At 56.5% G+C, this 21,431-nt stretch overlaps 3 protein-coding genes and 1 long non-coding RNA gene across 5 annotated transcripts in view; 3 read left to right on the forward strand and 1 right to left on the reverse strand.

Moving 5' to 3' along the window:
- The first annotated feature begins 223 nt into the window (after nucleotides 1-223).
- On the forward strand, nucleotides 224-1,538 carry PYY (peptide YY). Of its 2 annotated transcripts, XM_001491027.4 has the most exons (4): nucleotides 224-342; nucleotides 770-957; nucleotides 1,066-1,146; nucleotides 1,296-1,538. In XM_001491027.4, the coding sequence occupies exons 2-4, from the start codon at nucleotides 770-772 to the stop codon at nucleotides 1,318-1,320; spliced, it is 294 nt and encodes a 97-aa protein (XP_001491077.3). In that variant the 5' UTR covers nucleotides 224-342; the 3' UTR covers nucleotides 1,321-1,538. The 2 variants fall into 2 exon arrangements, with proteins under 2 accessions (XP_001491077.3, XP_070084475.1); XM_070228374.1 differs by lacking the exon at nucleotides 1,296-1,538 and having other exon boundaries at nucleotides 1,066-1,150.
- A 7,367-nt stretch (nucleotides 1,539-8,905) lies between these two features.
- PPY (pancreatic polypeptide) lies at nucleotides 8,906-10,487 on the forward strand. The gene is made up of 4 exons (XM_001495667.5): nucleotides 8,906-8,950; nucleotides 9,727-9,917; nucleotides 10,123-10,194; nucleotides 10,353-10,487. The coding sequence occupies exons 2-4, from the start codon at nucleotides 9,727-9,729 to the stop codon at nucleotides 10,375-10,377; spliced, it is 288 nt and encodes a 95-aa protein (XP_001495717.2). The 5' UTR covers nucleotides 8,906-8,950; the 3' UTR covers nucleotides 10,378-10,487.
- A 3,091-nt stretch (nucleotides 10,488-13,578) lies between these two features.
- LOC111775627 (uncharacterized) lies at nucleotides 13,579-15,028 on the reverse strand. Its single transcript, XR_011422892.1, has 2 exons — nucleotides 14,890-15,028; nucleotides 13,579-13,761 (listed from the first exon to the last, which is right to left on the reverse strand). It is a non-coding gene; the product is annotated as an uncharacterized lncRNA (long non-coding RNA).
- Nucleotides 13,738-21,431, forward strand: part of MPP2 (MAGUK p55 scaffold protein 2) — a 38,318-nt gene continuing 30,624 nt past the window's right edge. Inside the window, exon 1 of the mRNA XM_023652455.2 lies at nucleotides 13,738-13,961. The gene's annotated coding sequence lies outside the window, so the exon portion shown is untranslated. The remainder of the gene's footprint in view (nucleotides 13,962-21,431) is intronic.

The raw sequence follows: 21,431 nt of genomic DNA on the forward strand, positions 1-21,431 counted from the left end.
GCTAGACCTGCTGTGGGGGTCTGCGGGGTCAAGACAGAGTTCAGGCTAGGTACCCTGTCCAGAGGTGGCTTCCTCCTCAGCTCCTGTGAGGTGGAGGCATCATGCACTGTCTGGGTGTGGGCTCCGCGATCTAGCCGATCTAGCTGGGGTGGAGGAAAGGAGGAGGAAGGGCCCTCCCCCCTCGGGCTCCCCTCCGCCTTGGCCTCCCCCTCCCTTTCCAGGCCGGGATATAAGCCCCGCAGGGAAAGCGCTGAGCAGAGGAGGCCGCACTGCAGCAGCCTCGCCCTTGGGACTCCTCTTGCCTTCCACCTCCTGCTCATCTCCGCTTCGGGAGCTGTCGCTGTGAGTGGCCCGGGGCCCAGGAATGGTCTCCTGCTGGGGAACCCCGGCTGTTTTGCGGGGAAACCGAGGTTGGGAGGGTGGAAACTGGGACTGAGTGATGGGAAGCTGGATTGAGAGGGGGCCAGCAGAAGTGGGAAGGAGAGAGGCCCGGGAGCCCCCGCTGCCAGCATAGCTCTCTTCCTCCATCTACCGTTCTGGGAAGCGGCGTGTGGGGACAGGGGAGGCAGGTAGGGCTTAATGCCCCTCTGACAGAGGAGGAAACGGAGGCCAGAGACGGTGCAGTGAACACACAGTGAGCGGGTGGCGGAGCCTTGGTCGGGTACCAGCCCCAGGCAGGCCGCTGGAGCGTGGGCCTGACGGCAGAATCAGCCTCCCGCCGTCGGGATCGAGGCTCCGGGAGACCCACGCTCCAATGCCCGCTCTCCAGATGGTGCTGGTGTGCAGGCCGTGGCCCGCCATGGCCATCGTGCTGCTGGCCCTGCTCGCCTGCCTGGGGGCGCTGGCCGACGCCTACCCCGCCAAACCCGAGGCTCCGGGCGAAGGCGCCTCGCCCGAGGAGCTGAGCCGCTACTACGCCTCGCTGCGCCACTACCTCAACCTGGTCACCCGGCAGCGGTGAGCATGTGCCGGGCGGGCTGGGGTCCCCGGGCCTTCTGCCCTCCGCCCCACCCACCCGGGGGCGTGGCCGGTCCTGACCCCGCCCATCTCCGGCCCCGCCCCCAGGTATGGGAAACGGGACAGCCCCGAAGCTGTCCTCTCGAAACTGCTCTTCCCCGACGGCGAGGACCGCCCGCTCAAGTCGCGGTAAAAGCGTCCCCGTCGCCCCATGCCCTGCGCCCCGGGGCGCGGCCTGGTCCAGCTGCCCCACGGAGCCCCAGCCCTGGCCCCGCCACCTAGTACTTTCCCCCGGACCCATGGCCGGGCTCCAGATTCCCTTCCTTTCCCTCCTCCAGGTCAGAAGGCGCCTACGTGTGGTGACGACCCCCAATGCCTCCTGGGAGATATGCTAACGACGCCGACCTCATTTGCATATTTGCTCCTGACCCCGGAACGTGGACTCCTCTCCCTGCCGGCTGCGGCTTGGGAGGGTCCCGGGTGGGGTCCTCATGCCATTTCTCGCTGCTCCCGCCCTCCAGGTTGGAGGGCTGTGCGCGGTCCTCCCCCGGTCCCCAAATAAAGAGCAAATTTCACTGCAACGGAATGTGTGTTTTTGCGTTTCCTTTCCCTTCTTATTCGTGGAGGTGGCATCCAGGTGGGAGTGGAGGGTAGAGGCGCGAGACTCGGCACCTCAGACCAAAGGCGCCCCAGGTCAGGGCTGGGGCGAGTGAGGGGCTCCTTCTACTCTGAGCCAAGAGAAGACATTACCGCCCAGGCGGACAGTGGACTGCACCCAGACAAGGGACCTCTATGAAACTCTAGTCGGTGGAGGGGCCGGGAGGGTGGGGTCAGGATGAAAGTTCTTGAAAAGGGCCAAGGAGGAGCAGGAAGAAGAGTCATCCAAGAAGGAGGATGGGGAAGGCGGAAAGGAGCATGCTAGGCAGCCTGGGAGGATAGATGGGGACAGAGCTGCATCCCCTCAAAGGTGAAGGCGGTTGGGGGCACACGCTAGGCACCAACACTCCAGGGGGGTTACCAAGGAGAGGTATTACTAGCCCCCAGGGCTGTAGTGGCTGGAGGTGGAGATGGGATCCAAGATGGGGCTGTGCAGGAAGAGTCATTGGGGGACGAGGCGGGGGTGTGTGCTGCGGGAAGGGGTCATTTCTAACATCCCCCATTCCCTGGGCAGGAGGAGCAATGGGAATGTGAAGGGATGGGAATGAAGAGCCCCCTGCGATGAATCGTGCATGACCACAGACAATTTCTGCTCTTTCCCTCATTATCCGCCCTCCCCCACCTTGTTGAATTCACACTCTGTGAGTAAGTCACTAATTGTGCCTTCCTGGTGACAGGCCGTGGGGATACCCTCCTGTGCACCCCCCCTTGCCCTGGACTAGAAGCTGAAGGCTGAAGGCACTTTGGATGTTCAAACTGGAGTCTACCCCAAATCCCTCACCACTCTGCACCTAGCACTGTCAGGAAGCCCCGCGCCTGGCTGCAGCGTGATCTCTGACACCCTTCCTTCTCAGCCTCTTTCCTCCAGGGAGCCTGCCTTGATTGTCCCTGATCTGCCTCTTCCTGCCCCCTGTGGCTGCCCAGCTCCCATGGCCACTGCTCAGTTCTGTCCATGTTTCTTTGTCCTGGCTCCCCTCTAGGTCTGGGGATCCCCTGAAGGAAGGGCCTATGCCTCCTCCCTCAGACACGGCCTCCTCTGTCTGTGGGCTCTCTCCTAGGCCTCTAGTTCAGCAAGACCTGGCAGAGCCTGAGAAAGGGAGCTGGGGGACGAGAGGGAGAATCAAGTTGAGGCCAAAGGCCCAGACTCAGAGAGGGTAAGAAGGGCAGGAAGGCTGGGTGGTGTCATTTTGGAGCACGGGGGCCTTGCAGGACTATTTGCAATTAGGTGGCTCTGGGAGAAGACCCTAGAGCTGGCTCTGACATAGCTGCAGGAGAGGCCCCTGCTGGACACCACCTGCCCTAGGGGCCCATGGGCCTCTGCCTCCTGTCATCCCCTGCACTGCCTCCCAGGCTCCCTTGAGGTATGAGGTAGGGCCAGAAGGGCGAGGTGGAGGCGGGTCCGGGGCCTGGTGCAGTCATGACTATGTGGTCTCTGATGCTCTAAGCTTTTGCCCAGGCCACTCCCCATGCCTGCAGAGCCCTTTCCTTCTCTTTAGTTTGGAAAACCTCTTCAGGGTGGTGGTCACCTCCTCCCAGAAGCCTTTCCTTGTTTCTGAGGGTAGAGTTAGTTTCTCTGGCTCCCTCTCCTCATTGTCTGCGATCCACTTCCCATCTTGTTCCCCCCCACCCATCTTCTGTGTTGGTGTCCGTGATCCCTTGTCTGTCGGTCTGCCTGGGAGAGCTGTTGTCAGTAGGAGGCTAATGGATGGTAGGAATTATGCATGACCACAGACAATTTCTCCCCAGCTCCACGCGTCTGGTTGACCATCAGTGACGTGGGCTCCCCTCATGTTCACGTGGAGGAGCGTTGAGCAGGCGGTTAGTCCACTGCTGATCAGACTCACCCCATGTCGGGGCGGGAAGGAGCCTTAGGTGTAATATTAGTGATGACAACAGCAATGGCCACCTTTTTAAAAAAGCACACACTTCCACGCTAGACATTGAGCTATTTGTTCCACACACAGTCAGTATATTGCTAGGATATTGATTTGGCCTTGTAAACAGAGACAGAATTAACAATGGCTTGAACAAGATAGAAGTTTATTTCTCTTACATAAAACGCAAGTGGCACCTGGGGAGTTGGCAGCTCAGCTCCATGAGGGCATCCAAGGGCCCAGGGTCCTGTTTTGTGGCTTCCCCATGCCCTCACCTCCATGACTGAAGATGTTCAGCCAGAGAAGGGGAAAGGGCAGGCGTGCTAGTTACTCTGCTGTGTAACAAGTTACCCTAAAACTCAGCAGCTTAAAACAGCCTTTGTATTTCACTCACGATTTTGTGGGTCAGGACTGGGAAGGGCTGGACTAGGCAGTTGTCACTTGGAGTCTCTCATGCAGTGACAGTCAGAGGTTGGCGGGGACTCCAGTCATCGGAGGGCTCCACTGGGCTGACACCTGAGAGGACTTCCGCACATGCCTGGCGGGGGCTGCTGGCTGTGGGCTGGGAGCTTGCCTCGGGCTGTTGACCCAGCAGCTACGCATGGCCTCTCTGGTGTGATGTTCTCGGGGTAGCGGGACTTACACGGCAGCCGGCTCCCAGACTGAGTGCGCCAAGAGAACCAGGAGGAAGCTGCGTTGCTGTCTTAGTTTTCTAGGGCTGCTGTGACAAAGTACCACAAACTGGGTGGGTTAAACAACGGTTCTGGACTCTAGAAGCTGAAACCAAGGTGTTGGTTCCTTCTGCGGGCTGTGTGGGAAGGGTCCGTTCCAGGCCTCCCTCCTTGGCCTGTAGACGGGTGCCCCCTCTGTGTCTCTTCACATCATCCACGCATGTCCATTTCTGTATCCAAATTTCCCCTTTTAATAAAGACAACAATCATATTGGAGTAGAGCCCACCTACTCCAGTATGGCCTCGTCCTAATCAATTATATCTGTAATAATCCTATTTCCAAATAAGGTCACATTCTGAGGTGCTGGGGGTTAGGACTCCAACGTATGAATTTTGTGGGGACCCAATTTGACCCATATAATTGCCTTTTATGACCTAGCCTCAGAAGTCACATAGCATCTTCCACCATAGTCTACTGGCCAAAGCAGTCACAGGTCCAGCCGCAGTCAGGACGAGGGGACACAGACCCCATTGGAGAACTCTGTGTGGGGTGGGGGGATTTTTCTGGTCTTTGGTGCAGTTTGCCACAGGAGGGCGCGTCCGCTCCTGAAAGCAGAATGGCACAGTCATTTAAACTCCCATCTCATTGATTAAAACTTCGTCACGTGGCCCCATCTCGCTGCAATCACAACCTAAAGATGTCTTCAGCTGAGTGGCCATGTGCCCGTCTCAAGCTCTCACATCATGGAAGGAGAGAGTGGATGTTGGGCGACTAGCATTACCTGCTGCAAACAGGATCTCCTTTGAGCATGATCTAGAAATCATTTGGTCCCATCCCTTCACTGAGCAGACTGGAATCTCGAGGCCCAGAGAGGGGCAGAGACTTGCAGGAGGCCAAATAGTTGGGGACAAAAGTAAGAGAGCCACTCCAAGCCAGCTCTGATTCCACTGACCGTTAAGTCTAAACTCTTCTATCAGAAACGCAAGGCTCCCCACAACACAGCGCTTTCTCCTCTCGTGGCATTTCACACAGTTCCTCACTGTGTGCTCCCGGATTGCTCAGTCCCACTGCCACCTCCCTACTTCTGTGAAATAACATTCTCCCACCATTCTTTTTTTTTTTTTTTTTTTTAGGAAGATTAGTCCTGAGCTAACTGCTGTCAATCCTCCTCTTTTTGCTGAGGAAGACTGACCCTGAGCTAACATCCATGCCCATCTTCCTCTACTTTATACATGGGACACCTATACATAGCCTGGCTTGCCAAGCGGTGCCATGTCCGCACCCGGGATCTGAACCGGCGAACCCTGGGCGCCGAAGCGGAATGTGTGCACTTAACTGCTGCGTCACCGGGCCGGCCCCTCTCCCATCATTCTTGAAGGCCACTTCAAGCCTCATGTCCTCCAGGAAACTTCCTGCCCCGCCCTGCCCTGGTATATCTATAGCCTGAATCTGAGCCTTCACACAGGACTATCCTACACCATGAGCCCCTCGAGGGCAGAGACCCCAGAGTTGGTGTAGTGGCTTCCAAGACAAAAGTTTGGCATTTGAGTCCCGTCTCTGCCGTTAATTGGCTGAGTGACTTTGGCCTAGACATTTCATTTCACTGCATGTATTTCTTCCCTGGTTAAACAGGATACTGACACCTTAATTAATAATGATAGTTCACTGCTTTAAGGCTCAGAGAGATCATGTAAGTTGCCAAAGGTCACACAGCTAATGAATGGCAGAGTAGTGAGTGGTGGAGCTGAATCTATAGTCCGGATCAGCCTGGCCCAGGCTGGCCCGTGTGTAACCCTTGTAACCTAGAGCCCCACAGGTTCCAAGGAGCACTGCATTTAAGGCACAGCAGCTCCACACCAAAAGCTATGAAGGGACCTCCAGTTTTCCCCCCAGTCCTCAGGAGACATCACAGATCCATCCTAAGGTCTACAGCAATGCTTACTAAAATGCCCCTGCTTTTCCTTTACTCTCCTGCTCACTGCTTACCCATCTCAAGACTGCTCTGGCACCTCTCCCTTTCAAAAACCCCGAGGGACAAATTCCCTTCCTTCCACACCCAGTCCCCATGGTTCCCTTCCTCCTCAGTCACCCCCTCCCCAACACTTTCTTTCGTAGATTGGTTTAGCCTCTCTCTTAGCAAGAAAGAGGGCTTCCTCTTTAAAGGTTTGTTTTTGCAGGCACTGTGTGCAGGGAGGGAGAAATATTGAGCACCCCTGGGCCTGCAGGGGGCCCTGGCGGCAGATGGAGTCCCCACGGCAGAGGGAAGTAGGGGCAGAGTCCAGTCTCCAAGTTAGTGACCTGAGGCCCCAGTTGGGCCTGAGCTGGTCCTGAGCTGGCGGGATATGGGCTCAAGGTGTGTGTGTGTGTGTGTGTGTGTGTGAGATGGCTATCCTCAGCCCAAGGGACCCCAAGGGTTCCTGGCATCTGGGGGAAGTTGCCCCAGCCTTCCCCACCTCTGCTGCTGCCACCCAGTGTGGCAGTGAGACGTTGGCTAAGAGTTGGGCCAGGCTGCTCTGGAGACACACTTGTGAGAGGTGGGTGATGGAGGACATGATGCCGGTCAACTTCCTGTCCTTGCAGTCCCATGTGTGTGGACCCCCATTCCCCTTGCTACTGCATACTCACCTTCCCTCTGTGACCCCAGGTGTTTCTGGGGTGTTCCTTCCCCAGCCTCATCACACCCCTCACTCCATCCCCAACACTGCTCAGTGGCAGCCTCCTGTCCCAGAGGGTGTGGGTTTGGGCAGGGGAGGGGGACCAGTATCATTTTCACTTGGTCCCTCTGCAGGTAAGCACTTGGTGCCTTCTCCGCACAGGGCTCCATGGCGAGCCCCAGGAACACATGAAGATGAGTGAGACGCAACCGTCGCTCAGTTCTGGACATGGTCATATAGTTTAGAAAGCACATCCACTAGCTCTTCCACCTCGATTGTCACAACATCCCTGAGAGGACCCAGAGGAGGAATCTGTTGTTTGCAAAGGAGAAAAATGAAAGCTACAGGTTGAGTTGTCATTGTGGAGTACCCGTCATTTCTTAGGCACTGACAAAGCTGTTTACTTCTGTGACAAGATCAAACTATAAATGGCCCAGCACTTGAGTCAATCCCCAGATCTACCATCTGTCGACAGGAACTCGTTCCTGACGCGGGTAGTGGCCGGAACATGTCCCACCAGGCTACAGTCCTAAGGGAGCCCAGAACCTTTGGGCTGGGGTTGGAGCCTGGCACCCCCTGGTGGCAGGCTGCAGTCTCTTCCGGCCTCACCAGAGACGGGCCTGGGACCAGCCGCTAATCCACCACCCTTGTTTTGCAAGTGGGAACCGAGATCCAGAGAAGGGCTGGGGCTTGCGGAGACAGATGGACCTCCATGTTTGCTATGTGGAATGAAAATTGTTGTCAGGTGAAGCATTATTGTTCTTCTTGTTACCAGAAATCAGAACTGAGAGGAACACGGCGGAACACTGATGTTTACTGAGACTTCCTTATCCTATCTTGGGGAAAATCGAAGCTGAGATCTCTGTGGCATCACCTCTGGTCCTCAGCCCCCAAACTCCTCTCCCAGCACACAATTTTAGCTTCCTGATCTGGGACAGCAGGGGTGAGAGGTCCTTTGCTCCCTAGTCAGGCTTCAGCGTGTCATTCAGACACAGCCCGTTCCTACTCCCTGGCCTGACTGGGGAGGGGGCTGCGAGTTGGGGGAAGGGACCCTGAGCAGGGAGAATCAGAGGCTCCTGGTGGGGCGGGATGGTGGGGTTGGAATCTGAGCCAGAACTTGAGTCCAGACAGCTGTGTGATCTTGGGCGAGCGTCTTCACCTCTGTGAGCCTCATGTTTCTCAGCCCCAAATGGGAAATTATAGCAATAATTTGACAACCTCACTTAGAGAGTCCAGATTTTGGAGTTAGACTTTGTTGCAAACCGTGGATCTCCCACTGACTGCTTATGTGGCTTGAGGCTAGTTACTTAATGTCTTTGAGCCTTAGTTTCTGAATCCGTAAAACAGGTTATTGTAGTGACTCAGGGAGGTGATGAAGCTGGGAGCACTTTGGAAAACTCAAAGATTTACAAGTGACGCTGGTTTTTATCACTCCCCTGGAATGGGGGCTCTGGGAGACGGTGACTAGACAGCGGCACCCCCCATTTCCCCCGAATGCAGGCACATCTGTTCTCATTCTGCAGCCTGTGCACCAGCCAGGGAGTGGGTTTCTCCCTGTCTGGGTCCTCTCTCCTTTCCACAATGCCTCGTGCCTGAGGCATCTCCCTGTTCCCACCTTGTTCGAATCACAAATTGGAGCGAAGTCCTGAGTCTCCATCCTTCATCCCTGGAGTCTCAGAGCTGCAGTCCCAATCTTCTGCCTGAGGAGTCCGTTTGATGATTTGGGTTGATCCTTGGGAGGCAGGAGGAGCTGTTCTGAGGCTGCGACCAGAGCCTTTTAGCCATCCTTTGGTCCCAGAACTCTGTCCTTCTTGGACCAAGCCTGCACGGGTGCCCACAGGCAGATGAGGGGCCCACAGCGGACTTTCATCAGGTTCACTTTTACCTGTTATGCCGCTGGTCTGGCACCCATGACACTGCCTTGTCCCCTTCCTGTCCCCAGCCCCAGCGCTGGCGTTACAGGTACCAGGGAGACGGTGGGAGGAGGGGGTGAAGGCTGGGGAGCGAGAGAGGCTGACAGGAGGCGGGGACTCTGGGGGGCTGAGGACTATAAAGGGGCACAGCCGAGGGCAGGGGGACCCATCCAGCCTGAGGCAGGCACCGCTTGGCTCAGTACCTGCTTGCTCAGGACTCAGGGTAAGTGGGCTCAACCTGCTCAGGGATCTGGGGGGCTCCTGGAGCTAGGGCCTGGAATGGGGGCAAGGAATTAGTGCTTTGCAGGGCTGGGGGCCTTGGGAGGCCTGAGTTCCTGCTTGGGTCTGGCTCTACATCTGGACAAATCTGTCACCCCAGAAGAGCAGTCTGCTGACTAGAGGACCACAAACGTGTATGGGGAAGGGGTGGTGGCTGTGAACACAAATGTGTGAGTGACTGTGACCTTGTGAGTGACTGAGATCCGTGTGTGTGACTGTGCCTGTCTGCCCAGAGTGACATGGGCAACAGTGTCTTCTCCAAGACCTGCATCTGCATGTCTACCCCTGGAGGTGGGGTTGGGGGGGCAGACCCACAAGGAATGGATTTGTGTCCTCTGGTTCACAAGTTCGTTCTGTGCCCCCACCCTGTAGGTGAGCTGGAGAACCCCTATTTCCCACCAGCCCCTTCCCTCCAACTCCCACCCCACATCTGCCTCCTAAGAGCCGTCAGCCCTGCGTGTCTCCTGCCCCATGTCCCCACCCTCTCCGCTGCATTCTTGTACTTTGCCAAGGCCCTGGCTGAGCTCTGGCTGCTGTGCTGCTCGTGAGAGGGGGCTGGCTGTGCTCCCCAAGGCAGAGTCTAGGAGGGGGGGGGGGTCAGGTCTGAGTAGCCCTTTGCTCTGCCCCTTGGTCCCCAGGCATGGAGAAATGGGTGAGGGGCTAAAAGTCCGGGTGGGTGGGCTCTATTCTGCCTTTATCCCCCCACTTCTTGCACCTCAGATGGCTGCCGCAGGCCGCTGCCTCTCCCTGCTGCTCTTGTCCACATGCGTGGCTCTGTTGCTGCAGCCACCACTGGGTGCCCAGGGGGCCCCGATGGAGCCAGTGTACCCAGGGGACAATGCCACACCAGAGCAGATGGCCCAGTACGCGGCGGAGCTCCGCAGATACATCAACATGCTGACCAGGCCCAGGTGTGTGCGAGACAGAGGGACACAGATCTCAGCCCCTGGGGCCCTGGCCACCATCCCGGCCCCAGCCCCCTCCGTGCTCCTGGGAAAGCAGCGCTTCTCTACTGACCGTGCCTGGGCCCCAAGTGGGATGGTGCCCAAGCGTAGGCAGGGGGCAGGTGAGCTGGTGCCTGGGCACAGCGCGGGCCCCAGCTGTCTCTCCCCCCAGGTACGGAAAAAGAGACAAAGAAGACACGCTGGGCTTCCTGGAGTGGGGATCCCCCCATGCAGCTGCCCCCAGGTGGGTCTGATTCCCAGCCCTGCCTGCCAGCTCCCTGGGGCTGAAACGGGGGTGGGAGAGGAGGCAGAGGTGGTGGTGGGGAGGACAGGGGCCCAGGGCTGGCCCGAGGGCACGAGGACCACCCACTCACACTGCCATGTTCTGCCCTCTCCTCACAGGGAGCTCAGCCCCATGGACTTGTAATGCCACCTCCGGCCTCCTCGGACTCCAGGGGCAGCTCTCCCCTTTGCACCCTTGGCTCCCACCAAAGCTTGCTCCCTGTTCCCACACAGGCTAAATAAAGCAAATCAAAGGCAGAGCCTCTGTGTGTGTGTGTCTCTGTGGACCCCTGGTGGGGGCAGGAGGGGCCACACGCATAGGAAAGAAGGGGGGAGGGGAAGAGAACAAGCTAAAGGAGAGTGTCGTTAATGATCCAGAATGTCTGTACCATCATCGGAACCATTCAGCTCATTCTCTCCACTTTACAGAGGGGCACGTTGTGGCCAGAGGGAGGCAAGGACTCCCCCAAGGTCATTCAGCAAGTCAGTGAATCTTCCCATTTCAGCACCTCTGGCCCCTCCTGATCATCTCTCTCCAGACATAACTCCCCCTTCCCCGTGACCCCCCCCCACCCTCCCCCACCCCCGCCTCGATGCTTTCCTATAGCCTGGGCAGTAGATGGAGTACTCATTTATACTAAAGTGTCTTGGCATGGGGGCAGGGGAGATGGCCCTGGTGCTAAGACAGTCACCGGTTGCATTGGTGGCATCAGAGCTGCCCTCCTCTGGGCAGGTCAGAGATGTGTCACTGTGCAAGTTCAGCTGGAGCACAGCTCATCAGGGGGCACAGGGCAGGACCCACGGAAGCATGGCAGGAGGAGGGGCGCTCTGATGGGGAGGGGTCTGGAGACGGGTCACACACAGACTGTTGGGAAAAGGAGCCTACTGTGTGCCGGGGCATTGAACTCTCTCAACAATGCTGTGAGGAAGAGATTGCTATCCTCACTCTTCAGAGGAGGAAAGCAAGGCTCAGAGAGCTACAGCAGCTTGTCCAAGGTCCTGGAGCAGACGGCAATCTAATATAGAATTACGGCACTGGCTCTGGAGTCAGATGAACCTGGGGCTGAATCTGGGATCTGCCACTTTCCGTCTGTGTGCTTTTGGGCGGGGATATAACCTCGCTGAGCCTAGACTCCCCATCTGTAAAATGGGAAGAATGATAGGGTTGTAGTGAGCACGACATGAAATGATGCATGCGAGACATTTTGCATGGCCCTTGACCCACGTGAGCGCTCAGTGAACCGGAACCTTTGAGGGGCAGCCTCGTGATGCAGACCTTGGCCGACCAGCTGTGTCCATGAAGCACGCTGGGAAGACGAGCGGAGAGACAACGTTCTCTTCAAGCATGTGAAGCTCCATCTTATGGAAGAGGGTTGGGGTTAACTCCACGTGGCTCAGGACGGGGCTCAGGAAGGCAGGCTTTCTGTGACTACACAGAAGCATCTTTGAAGAACCAGAAGCTTGGTGAGAACTTGCCCCGAGAGGTAGTGAACTCCTGGGAGGAGGAGCTATTGAAGCCGCTGCAGGAGGGGAGGCCGCAGGGGGGATGTGGCCTTTGGGGAGGAGGCTGGATTAACCTCCAGAGTTCTGACCACCTCCAGGGGTCCAATCTGTGAATTCCACACTCCAGCTCTGGGAGGGCAAGGACCCGGATGCTGCCCTGGGGAGGCCTGCACTGTGGAGGAGTCCCAGGGGCGCCAGGGGCCTTCGCCAGCCCTTGCCCTTCTCAGGTACCCCGATTAGGTGGGGAGGGGGTGGTGTGTGTATGACTAGGAGGGAGTGAGCTTGTTGCTCTCCTTTGTTTCTGGGGCTGGGAGCACCTGTGGGTAAGGGAAAGTCCTGGCAGGGGTGAGGGGGAGTGAGAGAATGAGAACCTTTCTGGTTCCTGGAATGGCTTCTCCTGCCTCCCCGCCATGCTCTGCCTGAAAGGATGGGCCTTGTGGGTTTGGTGGATGAGAGGGTCCACTTTCTGGCTTGGCACCTCACGCTGACCCCATGGCAATGACACCACAATCATGTTTGCCCTCAAGTCCTGGCTGCTATGGTGTGTGCAAATAACCTGAAACTGGAGCCAGGCCCTAAAAGGCAAAGGGCTGGAGAGGATACAGCTCCCAGGAAATGCGCGGCTCAGGTGGATGCTTAAATCCAAGCTGGTATCTGCAATGGGGGCTCATTTCAGCAGAACAGAGTTGAGTTTGAAATTTCTCTGGCAGTTAAGGGGATGGGTTCTGAGTAGGGAGAAGTGTAGACACTTCCCAGGGGCAGGAATCGGGACCCTGTTCTGGACATGCCTGCGTGTGAGTTGCATCCTGAGAGGGGCCTCTGCTGCTGAGGGCCTCTGCCACCGCCCAGGCCTATCTGACTGCCATCAGCCCCCAGACGAGAGTGCCACCCCGCTCCTGGCTTCTGGGGGACAGGCCCTGGCTGGGCTCCTGTCCCTTCCCCTGCTCTGCTCACTGCCAGAGGGGATGAGAGGGCCCCGGAGGCAAAGGCACTTCTGTTTGTCGCTGTGCCACACTGACATCCAAGGCTGGCATCAAAGCTGCCCTGCTCTGGGTAGAAACTGGGAGGGAGGGGGTGGTCTGGCTCTGAGGTTGCTGGGACCTGCTTCTCTCTCTTCTGTTCTCCCTCTCAGTTAGAGCTCCCCCTCCCCCAACGGTGTGTGTTTGAGGTGGAGGAGAGGGAGGGGCTGAGGGAGAAGGCAGGGAAGACCCTGCCGCTGAGGTCTTTTTCTCCCACAGCGGGAGCTCTGGCGTCCCCTCTCCCCGCTGAAGAACAGGTCCCTTCCTGCCAAGGGCCCTTGGAAGCCATGGAAACAAGAGAGATTTTATTTCTCTTTATTGTTCTCACTGGGAAGTGGGGAGGAGTTAAGGCCTCTCTCAGAATACAAAGGGGTCGGTGGGCAGGGAGACTGGAGTTGAGCGTCTGGAGGTCAAGGTCCGGACTGGAGAAGGAAGTGGGGGGGGGGGCCTATACCCCCGGCCCCCCAGGGCTTCCTCTCGCTCCCCCCAGTTCTGAGGCCCCTGACTGGTGCCCGCCGTGCTCAGGGTCTCCTACCTGGGGCCCTGGGAGGAGACTCATGGTCGGCTTTCCCGGTGTGCAGCGGGGGGAGTTTCGTGGCGTTCGCTGGTGAGGTTTTTGTGGCGTTAGCGGTTTTCCTGTGGTTTTCAACATCTTTAGATTTCTTGGTGTCCTTAGACTTCAAGCTGGGGAACACGTCTTTGTAGAGGTCATGGGGCCGCTCAGCGAGCCCAGCTCGGGTCTGTGATGCGCGGGGAGGGGGTGCCAGGTGGCGTCCATTTCCTCCCCCACCCGTCCTCCCTCCCGCCCGCCCTCCGCCTGCCCACCTGCCGTTGAAGAACTTCTCCAAGAACTTATTGAACGGGCCGAAGCCAGTCAGCCATTCAGTCAGTCTGGGCCTGGGAGGATCTTCCAGCTGCAGCTCCTCCCCCAGGGCGCCCTCCGGCCCCAGCAACAGCAGCACCAGGCACGTCAGGGCTAGTGCGCACGCGCACCGCAGAACCGGAGCCTGGAGGCGGCGAAGCAGACCAAGGGGCGGGCGGTCATGTGACGCCCGGACCCGCGACTTGTGGCCGGCAGGGCGAGCTGGGGCACGGGGACCGCTCTGACCCAGGGACGTGTCTGCCTCTGGGACGTAGACAGGTGCACGAGCGCCGTAAGGGATGTCCAGGTGCCCAGGCCGAATGGTGCACCCCTGGACGTGCACAGGTATGTGCGCAAAGCACCGGATAAACGGGGACTCGGGGGATGGGGCTGGGGCTGGGGATGGACAGGGTGGCACATCCTGAGACGGACATAAGAGGACGGCCTAGAGCCATTGGTCAGCTCCCTAACCTCACTGGCCTTTGCCGAAACTCCCTGCTCACCCTCCTCCAGCCTCACCCGCCTCCTTGCCGTTCCTAAAAATGCCAGACAGGCTGTTCTCTCTGCCTGGAATATCCTTCCTCAAGATGTACGCATGGCCAACTTTCTAGCACCCTTCAGACATCAGCTCAAAATTCGCCTTCTAATTGGGTCTTGCTCTGACCCCTGTTTAAAATTGTAATCCATCCCTTCCTCTTGCTCTATTCCCCTCCATTGCACCATCTAACGTATTATATTCCATACTTATTTTTTTATTGTCCTCGTCGCTCCCCAGCAGCACTCCCACAATATAAGCACCATTATAGCTGGGCTCTTTGCCTGTTCTGTTAACCGATGTATCACAAGCACCTGGAACAGTGCCTGATACTTGGTAGGTGCTCAATAATACAGGTTGAATGAATGACTAATAGTTGCATACAAGATGCCAGCCCAGGGATCTCCAAAAACACACCCAGCTGTGCACAGAGAATTTTGTGCCGGCAACACACAGTGAGTCACGTACAATGATGTCCATACACATGATACACACCCCCAGAGTCCCCGAGACCCTTGACCCTCTCCTGGCCAGGAACTCCCCTCATCCGCAAAACCCAAAGCAGGGACAGAAACCCTAACAGCTGTCCTGGCCATCAGACTGGCAGAGGGGGCTGCCCCGACCTCTCTCCTTCGTGCCCTTAATACTCTGGGAGGGGCCCTTGGTGCCAGGCCCCCTTCCCCAAGTTCCTGGAGAACAGAGCTGACAGGGGTCCCAGACTCAGCCAACAGACATTACCATGGTGCTGGGCAGGTGCAGAGTGGCACAGCAAAAGGGCCTCTGGACAGGACCTCTGAGGCCCTTTATACTCTTCAGATCTGTGTCCTCTTCCTCTAAGGCTCCGCCCCTGATTTGGCCTCCTTCTCCTGCCCCTGTGTCATAACCTGGGAGATAGGAACAGGGAGAGGGTGGGGGTGGAAGCACACGGTCTGCTGGCTGTCCTGACCAGGGCACAGTCCCTGCCAGGGGCCCAGAGCATGGGTGGCAGAGGCGGGAGGCACTGGGGAGTAGGGTGACATTTTGCTCCGAGTCTTCAGCTCCTATGGAGGACCTGTCTCTGGGGCTGAGAGGGGCTGAGAGAGGCTGTGCTTTTCCCAGGGGCTATTTTCGCGGTTGGGAAGGGGGCCATGCTTCCCATCCAGCTGGATCCAGGGTTTCTCCTTTCCCTGCAGGGCTGCTGTGGGGCCTCAGCAGCCCTCTTCCTGGCTTCTAGGTCTGCTGGCATGGGGAGGGGGTGAAGCTGAGGTTTCTACCTTCAGGTGCAGGCCCTACTGCTCATCCTGGAGATTTTCCCAGCCTGCCTAGCCACTTTGGAGCCCCTGATGGATGACCGGCAGAGCCCTCTGAAGGGTGGTGGGTGTTGACTGCTTGAATAATGAACTTAGGCCCTTGGGCTGCCTTGGGTCACAGAGCTTTGGCTGTGTGGCCCGTCAGGGGCCCTCTCTCTGCTCAACAGTGCTGCTTTTCTGGGACAAGGTTGTGAAATGTGTGCTGATGCTTTTTCATGCCCACACCACCCCAAGAAGGGGCACAGTAGAAACAGCAGGGGCTTCTGGGTAGGAATCCTGACTTCATCACTTCCTGGCTGTGGGACCTTGATTAAGGGGCGTTATCTCCCCTGAGCCTCTGTCTCCTCATCTGTGACAGGCACCCATGGCATAGGGCTGTTGGGAGGATCCAGTCAGGTGACATAGCTCCAGCCTTTGGACAGCTCCTGGCACATGTCAGCTGATGAACATGTGTGAGCCCCTCCACTCCTGGATGTGTTCTTTGTCCCCATCCACACATTTTCCTCAGGGGAAGGGATAAGAAACTCAGTGTCAATGTCACTGAAGTTTATGGCATAGCTCAATAGCCGAGTGAGACCAGGACTGCATTTCCATGGAGCCAAGACTCTCCAGAAAAAGAAACGGGATTCCTATGATAAAATTCCATAGTACAAGGTGGAGGGAGAGATCCAGGGGCCAGTGTACCCCAAATCCCAACAAACAGGCTACCATTTATTCCACTTAGGCACAAGCCCAGTGCTGACACCCCCATCCCAGAAAGAGCTCAAATGATGTAGCCTCGTGCAGCTTTGGCTGTGAGAAGCCAGGCTGCCTTACAAACCCTAGGCCACCTCCACGGGCATCAAGATCTCAGTACCTCACTCTTCCACGCTTACTCACTTATTCCAGGAACTGCCAAGTTCTGAGGGATAGTGCTCAGCGACCCTCCTTCCTGGCCCAGAACAAGAGAAGATGCTTGATGGGGTGAGCAGGTTGGGGTAGGAGGCACAAAGGCCTCACTATTAATATCAACAATAATAGCTCTATGACTATATAGTTACACGCTAATAACTGACCCATCGTTGCACTTGCTCAGGGCCAGGTACTGGGAGGAGCATTCTGTTGCAGGATCGTCTCTAATTTTGATGACACTTGTAACACATCATTAACTCCTTTTGCCTTTGAGGAAACAGGCTCAGAGAAGTTAGGAGACCTACTGAAGACCCGTGGGGCTGAGATGCAAGCTCAGGATGAGATCTGGAGCAGCAGTCCCACCTTCTCGGAAAGCTACCCCCAGCCAGTTCCGTGCCTCTCTGTTCTTCATGCCTCAGGCCATCTGCACTGCTCAGTCCCCCTCCTTCGCCTCCAAGTCCCTTGGCCCATCAGCCGCTCCTGACTGCAGGGCTGCTTGCTATGCTATGTGGCCCCTCCTCCTGCCCCCTCTCCCTCCATCTGCTTGGCTGTGTTCCTCACAGGAGCCTTTTTGAGTGAATTCTTCTCTGCTCCTCTAGGTCTGGTGGTCAAGCCACAGGCATTGGCATCAGACTGACCTGGGTTCCAGGCTGGACATGGCCACTTGCTGGCTGTGTGTCCTCAGACAATTCACTTTGCTTCTCTGAGCATGGTGTCCTCAGCCATGGGGGAACGCTAGAGCTGGAACATGGAATTATTGGAGGGCAAAGCTGAGAGAAAGGTCCTCAGGCTTTCAGCCTCAAAGTCTTCTTTGAATTCCTTGAGTTCTTTGGCTTCAGCTGGCTTGCGCTGGGTTTTTACTTGCTCCCAAAACACAGCAAAGCAAACTGGAAAGCCTTTGACTAATAAGGCTCCTGTTACTCCCTGGATTATTCGGTCCAACCTTCTTAGTGTGATGTTTAAGGTCCTTCACAATTTGACCTCAGCCCACTTAAAAAAAAAAGCACCTTTGAAAACAAAGTAGTATGGAAGTATAATTTACACACAGTAAAATTCACCCATTTTAAGGGTACAGTTGGATGAGTTTTGACGTGTGTGTAACCACCCCACAGTCAAGACACAGAACTCTTCCATCCCCCGAGCACGTTCCCTATTGCCCCTCTCCGGTTCATCCAGCCCCCGCGGCCACTGATCCGGTCTCTGTAGATTAGTTTTGCCTGTTTTAGAACTTCATATAAATGACATCAAACAGCGTGTTCTTTTTGTGTCTGGCTTCTGTCTCTCAGCATAAGGTTTTGACATTTCTCTGTACTGTTAGGTACATAAGTCGTTTATTCTCTTTTATTGCAGAGAAGTACTGGTCCTTTGTGAGGAGGCCCCGCCGTTTGTTTATCTCGCCCCTGTTCTGGACATCTGCCTTTCAACCCACTTTCTTTAGCCACGTCTGCTTTTCTTCCTCCCTCATTGCACCTGTCCGCCCTCCAGCTTTTAGACTCCAGTGGCTCCTGCACAGCCCTGCACCTCCGCATCCTCCAGCCTTTGGGCCGCTCCTTCAATCTGGAACGAGCGCTTCTGTTCCTCTGCCTGGCAGACTCCCTCAACCCCGGGGCCCAGTTCCAGCAATTCCTCTTCTACGATGCCTCCCTGGTCCCCTTCCCGCCCTGCCCTGGGCTCCTGGGGCTCTCGTTCCACTTGGGTGGCTGTGATGACATTTATCAGGTCTTCTGCCGGGTGAAGCCCACGTCTGGCTCCTGGGCCAGACTGAACTCCAGGAGAGGGAACAGTGCCTTACTCACTCCGTGTCCCATGGACGTGGCCCAGTGCCTGGAATAGAATCGATGCCTGAGCACTGTCTTGCCTGAGAAACAGACTCTATAAAATCAGGATGTGGATTTTCACTTCATCCTGAGGGGGATGAGGGAAGGCAGGTGGGTCACCTCCCAGCTGGAGCCAAAACCGTCTGGGGAGGGATCAGAGAGGCTCCGAGAGAAAGGAGGGAGTCAGTCTTTGAGCCCAGTTCTTCCTGCCTGAGCTTGGTTGGCACATCCAAAGCCCCTTCTCCCAAGCCTGAGACCCCGCCCAATGGAGACAGGCCTGGGTCTCTCCTCACAGCCTTTGGGTCTGAGAGCCTTAGACTCAAACCTTTTGCCCCAGTGAATGATTTGGTCTAACCCTTGGGAGGCAGGAGGGGCTGTTTCCATGCCTGGGACCCAGAGGGTCAATCTTCTTGATGTCCTCAGACATCCCCCTCTGTCCCTCCCTCACTCCTAGGCCACAGGCCTCTACTTGATCTGGCTAAGCCTTTTGGCTGGATCTCGAGGCAGAGTGGGGGTGCGGGTATGCTAAAAACAGCTCTTGTCTTTGCAAAGGGGAGTGGTCTGGAAAAGTCCAGACTGGGAGTCCTCGGGGGCCACTTGACATATTTATTGCACAGTATTTAATGAGCACCTGTCCTCCTGGAGGGGCTGCAGGCGCTGGGGACACAGCAGTGAGCACAACAAAGTCCCCTTCCAGGAGCTTCCATTCCACATACACCCCCTTTTTGGGGGGTAAAAGTTTTTGTGAGATATGTTCATATACCATACAATTCACTCACTTAAAGTGCACAATTCAGTGGCTTCTAGTATATTCCAAGAGCTGTGCAATCATAGCCACAATCAATTTTGGAGCATTTTCATCTCCCCAAAAGGAAACCCCATGCCCTTTAGCAGTCACCTCACATTGCCCCCAGCCCCAGGCAACCAGCAGCCTACTTTCTGTAGAGATATGTCTATTCCAGACATTCCATATAAATGGAATCACATAATATCTAGACTTTGTGTGTGTGTGTGTGTGAGGAAGATTGGCCCTAAGCTAACATCTGTGCCAATCTTCCTCTGTCTTATGTGGGACGCCGCCATAGTGTGGCTTGACAAGCGGTGCTAGGTCCATGCCTGGGATCCAAACCTGCGAACCCTGGGCCGCTGAAGTGGAGCGTGCGAACTTGACCACTACGCCACCGTGCGGGCCCCTAATGTGTAGTCTTTTGTAATTGGCTTCTTTCACCTAGCATGTGTTTTCAAGGTTCATCCATGTTGGAGCACGTGTATGAAGTTAGACGGTAGTTCAGAAGACCACCTTCACTTCTGATACCCACTGCAAGTTCAGGTGTCCCTAAGACCACCATTAGAGTTGATGATTTGCTAGAAGGATTCACAGAATACAGGCAAGCTGTTTTACTCATGATTATTGTTTATTGCAGCTGAAGGATACAGCCACAAGAACAGACATGTATGGCAGAGGCCAGGAAAGTTCCAACCATGGAGCTTCCAGTCGTCCTCTCTCACGGAGTTGTGGACAGCATTACCTGCCCAGCAATGATATGTGACAATATGCATGACTGCTGCCAACCGGGGAAGCTCACCCGAGCCTGGGTGTCCAGACTCCCTCATTTATTGGGGCCCCTTCACATAGGCGCGGTTGACCACCACGTGGCTGATCTGTCTCCAGTCCCTCTGGAGGTTGAGGGCACTCAGTGCAGGGGAGAAGAGAAGGTCCAAAGAGAAGTTCAGGCCTCCAGGTCATAGTCTTTTCAGAAAATCCACTTGGGCCCTTGGATTATGGCAACCCAGTTTCTGACAGCAGGGACTCAGGGCTTGGGTGGGGGGATGCTGGGTTACTCTGGTCAGGCCCTCCTCCAAAGAATTAAGATCCCAGTGCATAAGACAGGGAGATAGGAGTGAGAGGAAACACAGTGCGTGGTGGGCTAGGGAGGAGCGTTCAGGAAAAGAGATGGTCAGTCCTGGGAAGGGCAGTGAGGGGCCCAGTGAGACTCTCTCACAGTGCTTGGGAGCCCCCTCCCCCACCTCCTATCCCCAACCCCAACGCTGGTTCACGCAGGGAAGCGATGGCATCCTCCCTCCTGGCCCCCCGAGGCTGAATGCTCACCACTCCAGGGTCCTGGGTCTGGCTGCCCAAGGATTCTGTGGTGGACTCAGGAGGGGAGACCTCCAGCACTAGACAAACCTCCCCAGGTTTTAACTCTTACCAAGAATGGGTCATTTTTGGTAACTGCAGTGGGGGAAGCAGGAGTGGGCTACTGGGGAGGGGTGCTCAGGATCCCACAGTGGCAGAACGCAGCAATTCCCTACATCACACACCCACCCCCACACCCCCACGCAGGCTGTGAGTGCAGACGTGTGCATATGCACAGACACAGCATATTGCTACCCTCATATGTGCATCTGTGCACACAGACACACAAATGCATCATGAACACAGTCATGCACATGTAAACACATACCCACAGATGTGTCCTTGCACACACCTCGGGCACACTTAGACCCATGCTTGCTGTCTGTGTGTGCTAGTACACACCTCACAGGTTTCTGCCCACCTGGCTCAGGAAGGCCCAGAGCTCCTAAGGGGACGCTGCCACCTGAGCACTTCTTTCTGCCTACCCCAGGGCTGGTCCTTTGGGAGGGTGTAGGGGTCAACCAGAAGGGGGAGTGCCCAGGGAGTTCCTGCCATCAGCACTGACTGTACCCTCCTCTCCCTGCACCTCCATCATAGGCCCTGAGGCCTGCTGCCAGGACCTGAGCACTCCCAGTCGGCTTTGGGTGATGGTGGCCACCCCCCCACTCTCTGTATTGGTGGGGGTGGGAGGGCAGCCGCTGCAATGGATCTGGCCTGGAAAAGGACAGTGGCGGTGGTGATGGGCACAGATGATCTAGACTTCTCCCTCTCCCAGGGCCCCACATACTCCCCACGCCAGCACCTCGGGACAGGCAGCTGGAGGTGGAGAAGCCAGAGGGCTCAGAGCCCCTGTGGGATGGGCAGGAGGGCACCGACTCTGCCCCCAGGCACCTCAGAGAGGACAGGTGCACAGGGCGGGCCCAGGGTGGCTAAACCCCAATGCAGAGGGCAGGAGAAGATCCTGGGGGGAGCTTGGAGCTGAGCAGTTGGCACCAAACAGGGCTGGAGAAAAGAGCTGTTGCTGGGCAGTGGCGCAGGGGAGGGACAGAGAATGGCTCTGGGACTGGGACCTCCCTGCATTCCCAGGATGGGTGGCCAGGCCCTCCCCTCCCCCCACCATGGTTCACAGAGCACTTTTGTATGGGT

This window comes from Equus caballus, chromosome 11, assembly GCF_041296265.1.
Source record: "Equus caballus isolate H_3958 breed thoroughbred chromosome 11, TB-T2T, whole genome shotgun sequence".
NCBI lineage: Eukaryota > Metazoa > Chordata > Mammalia > Perissodactyla > Equidae > Equus > Equus caballus.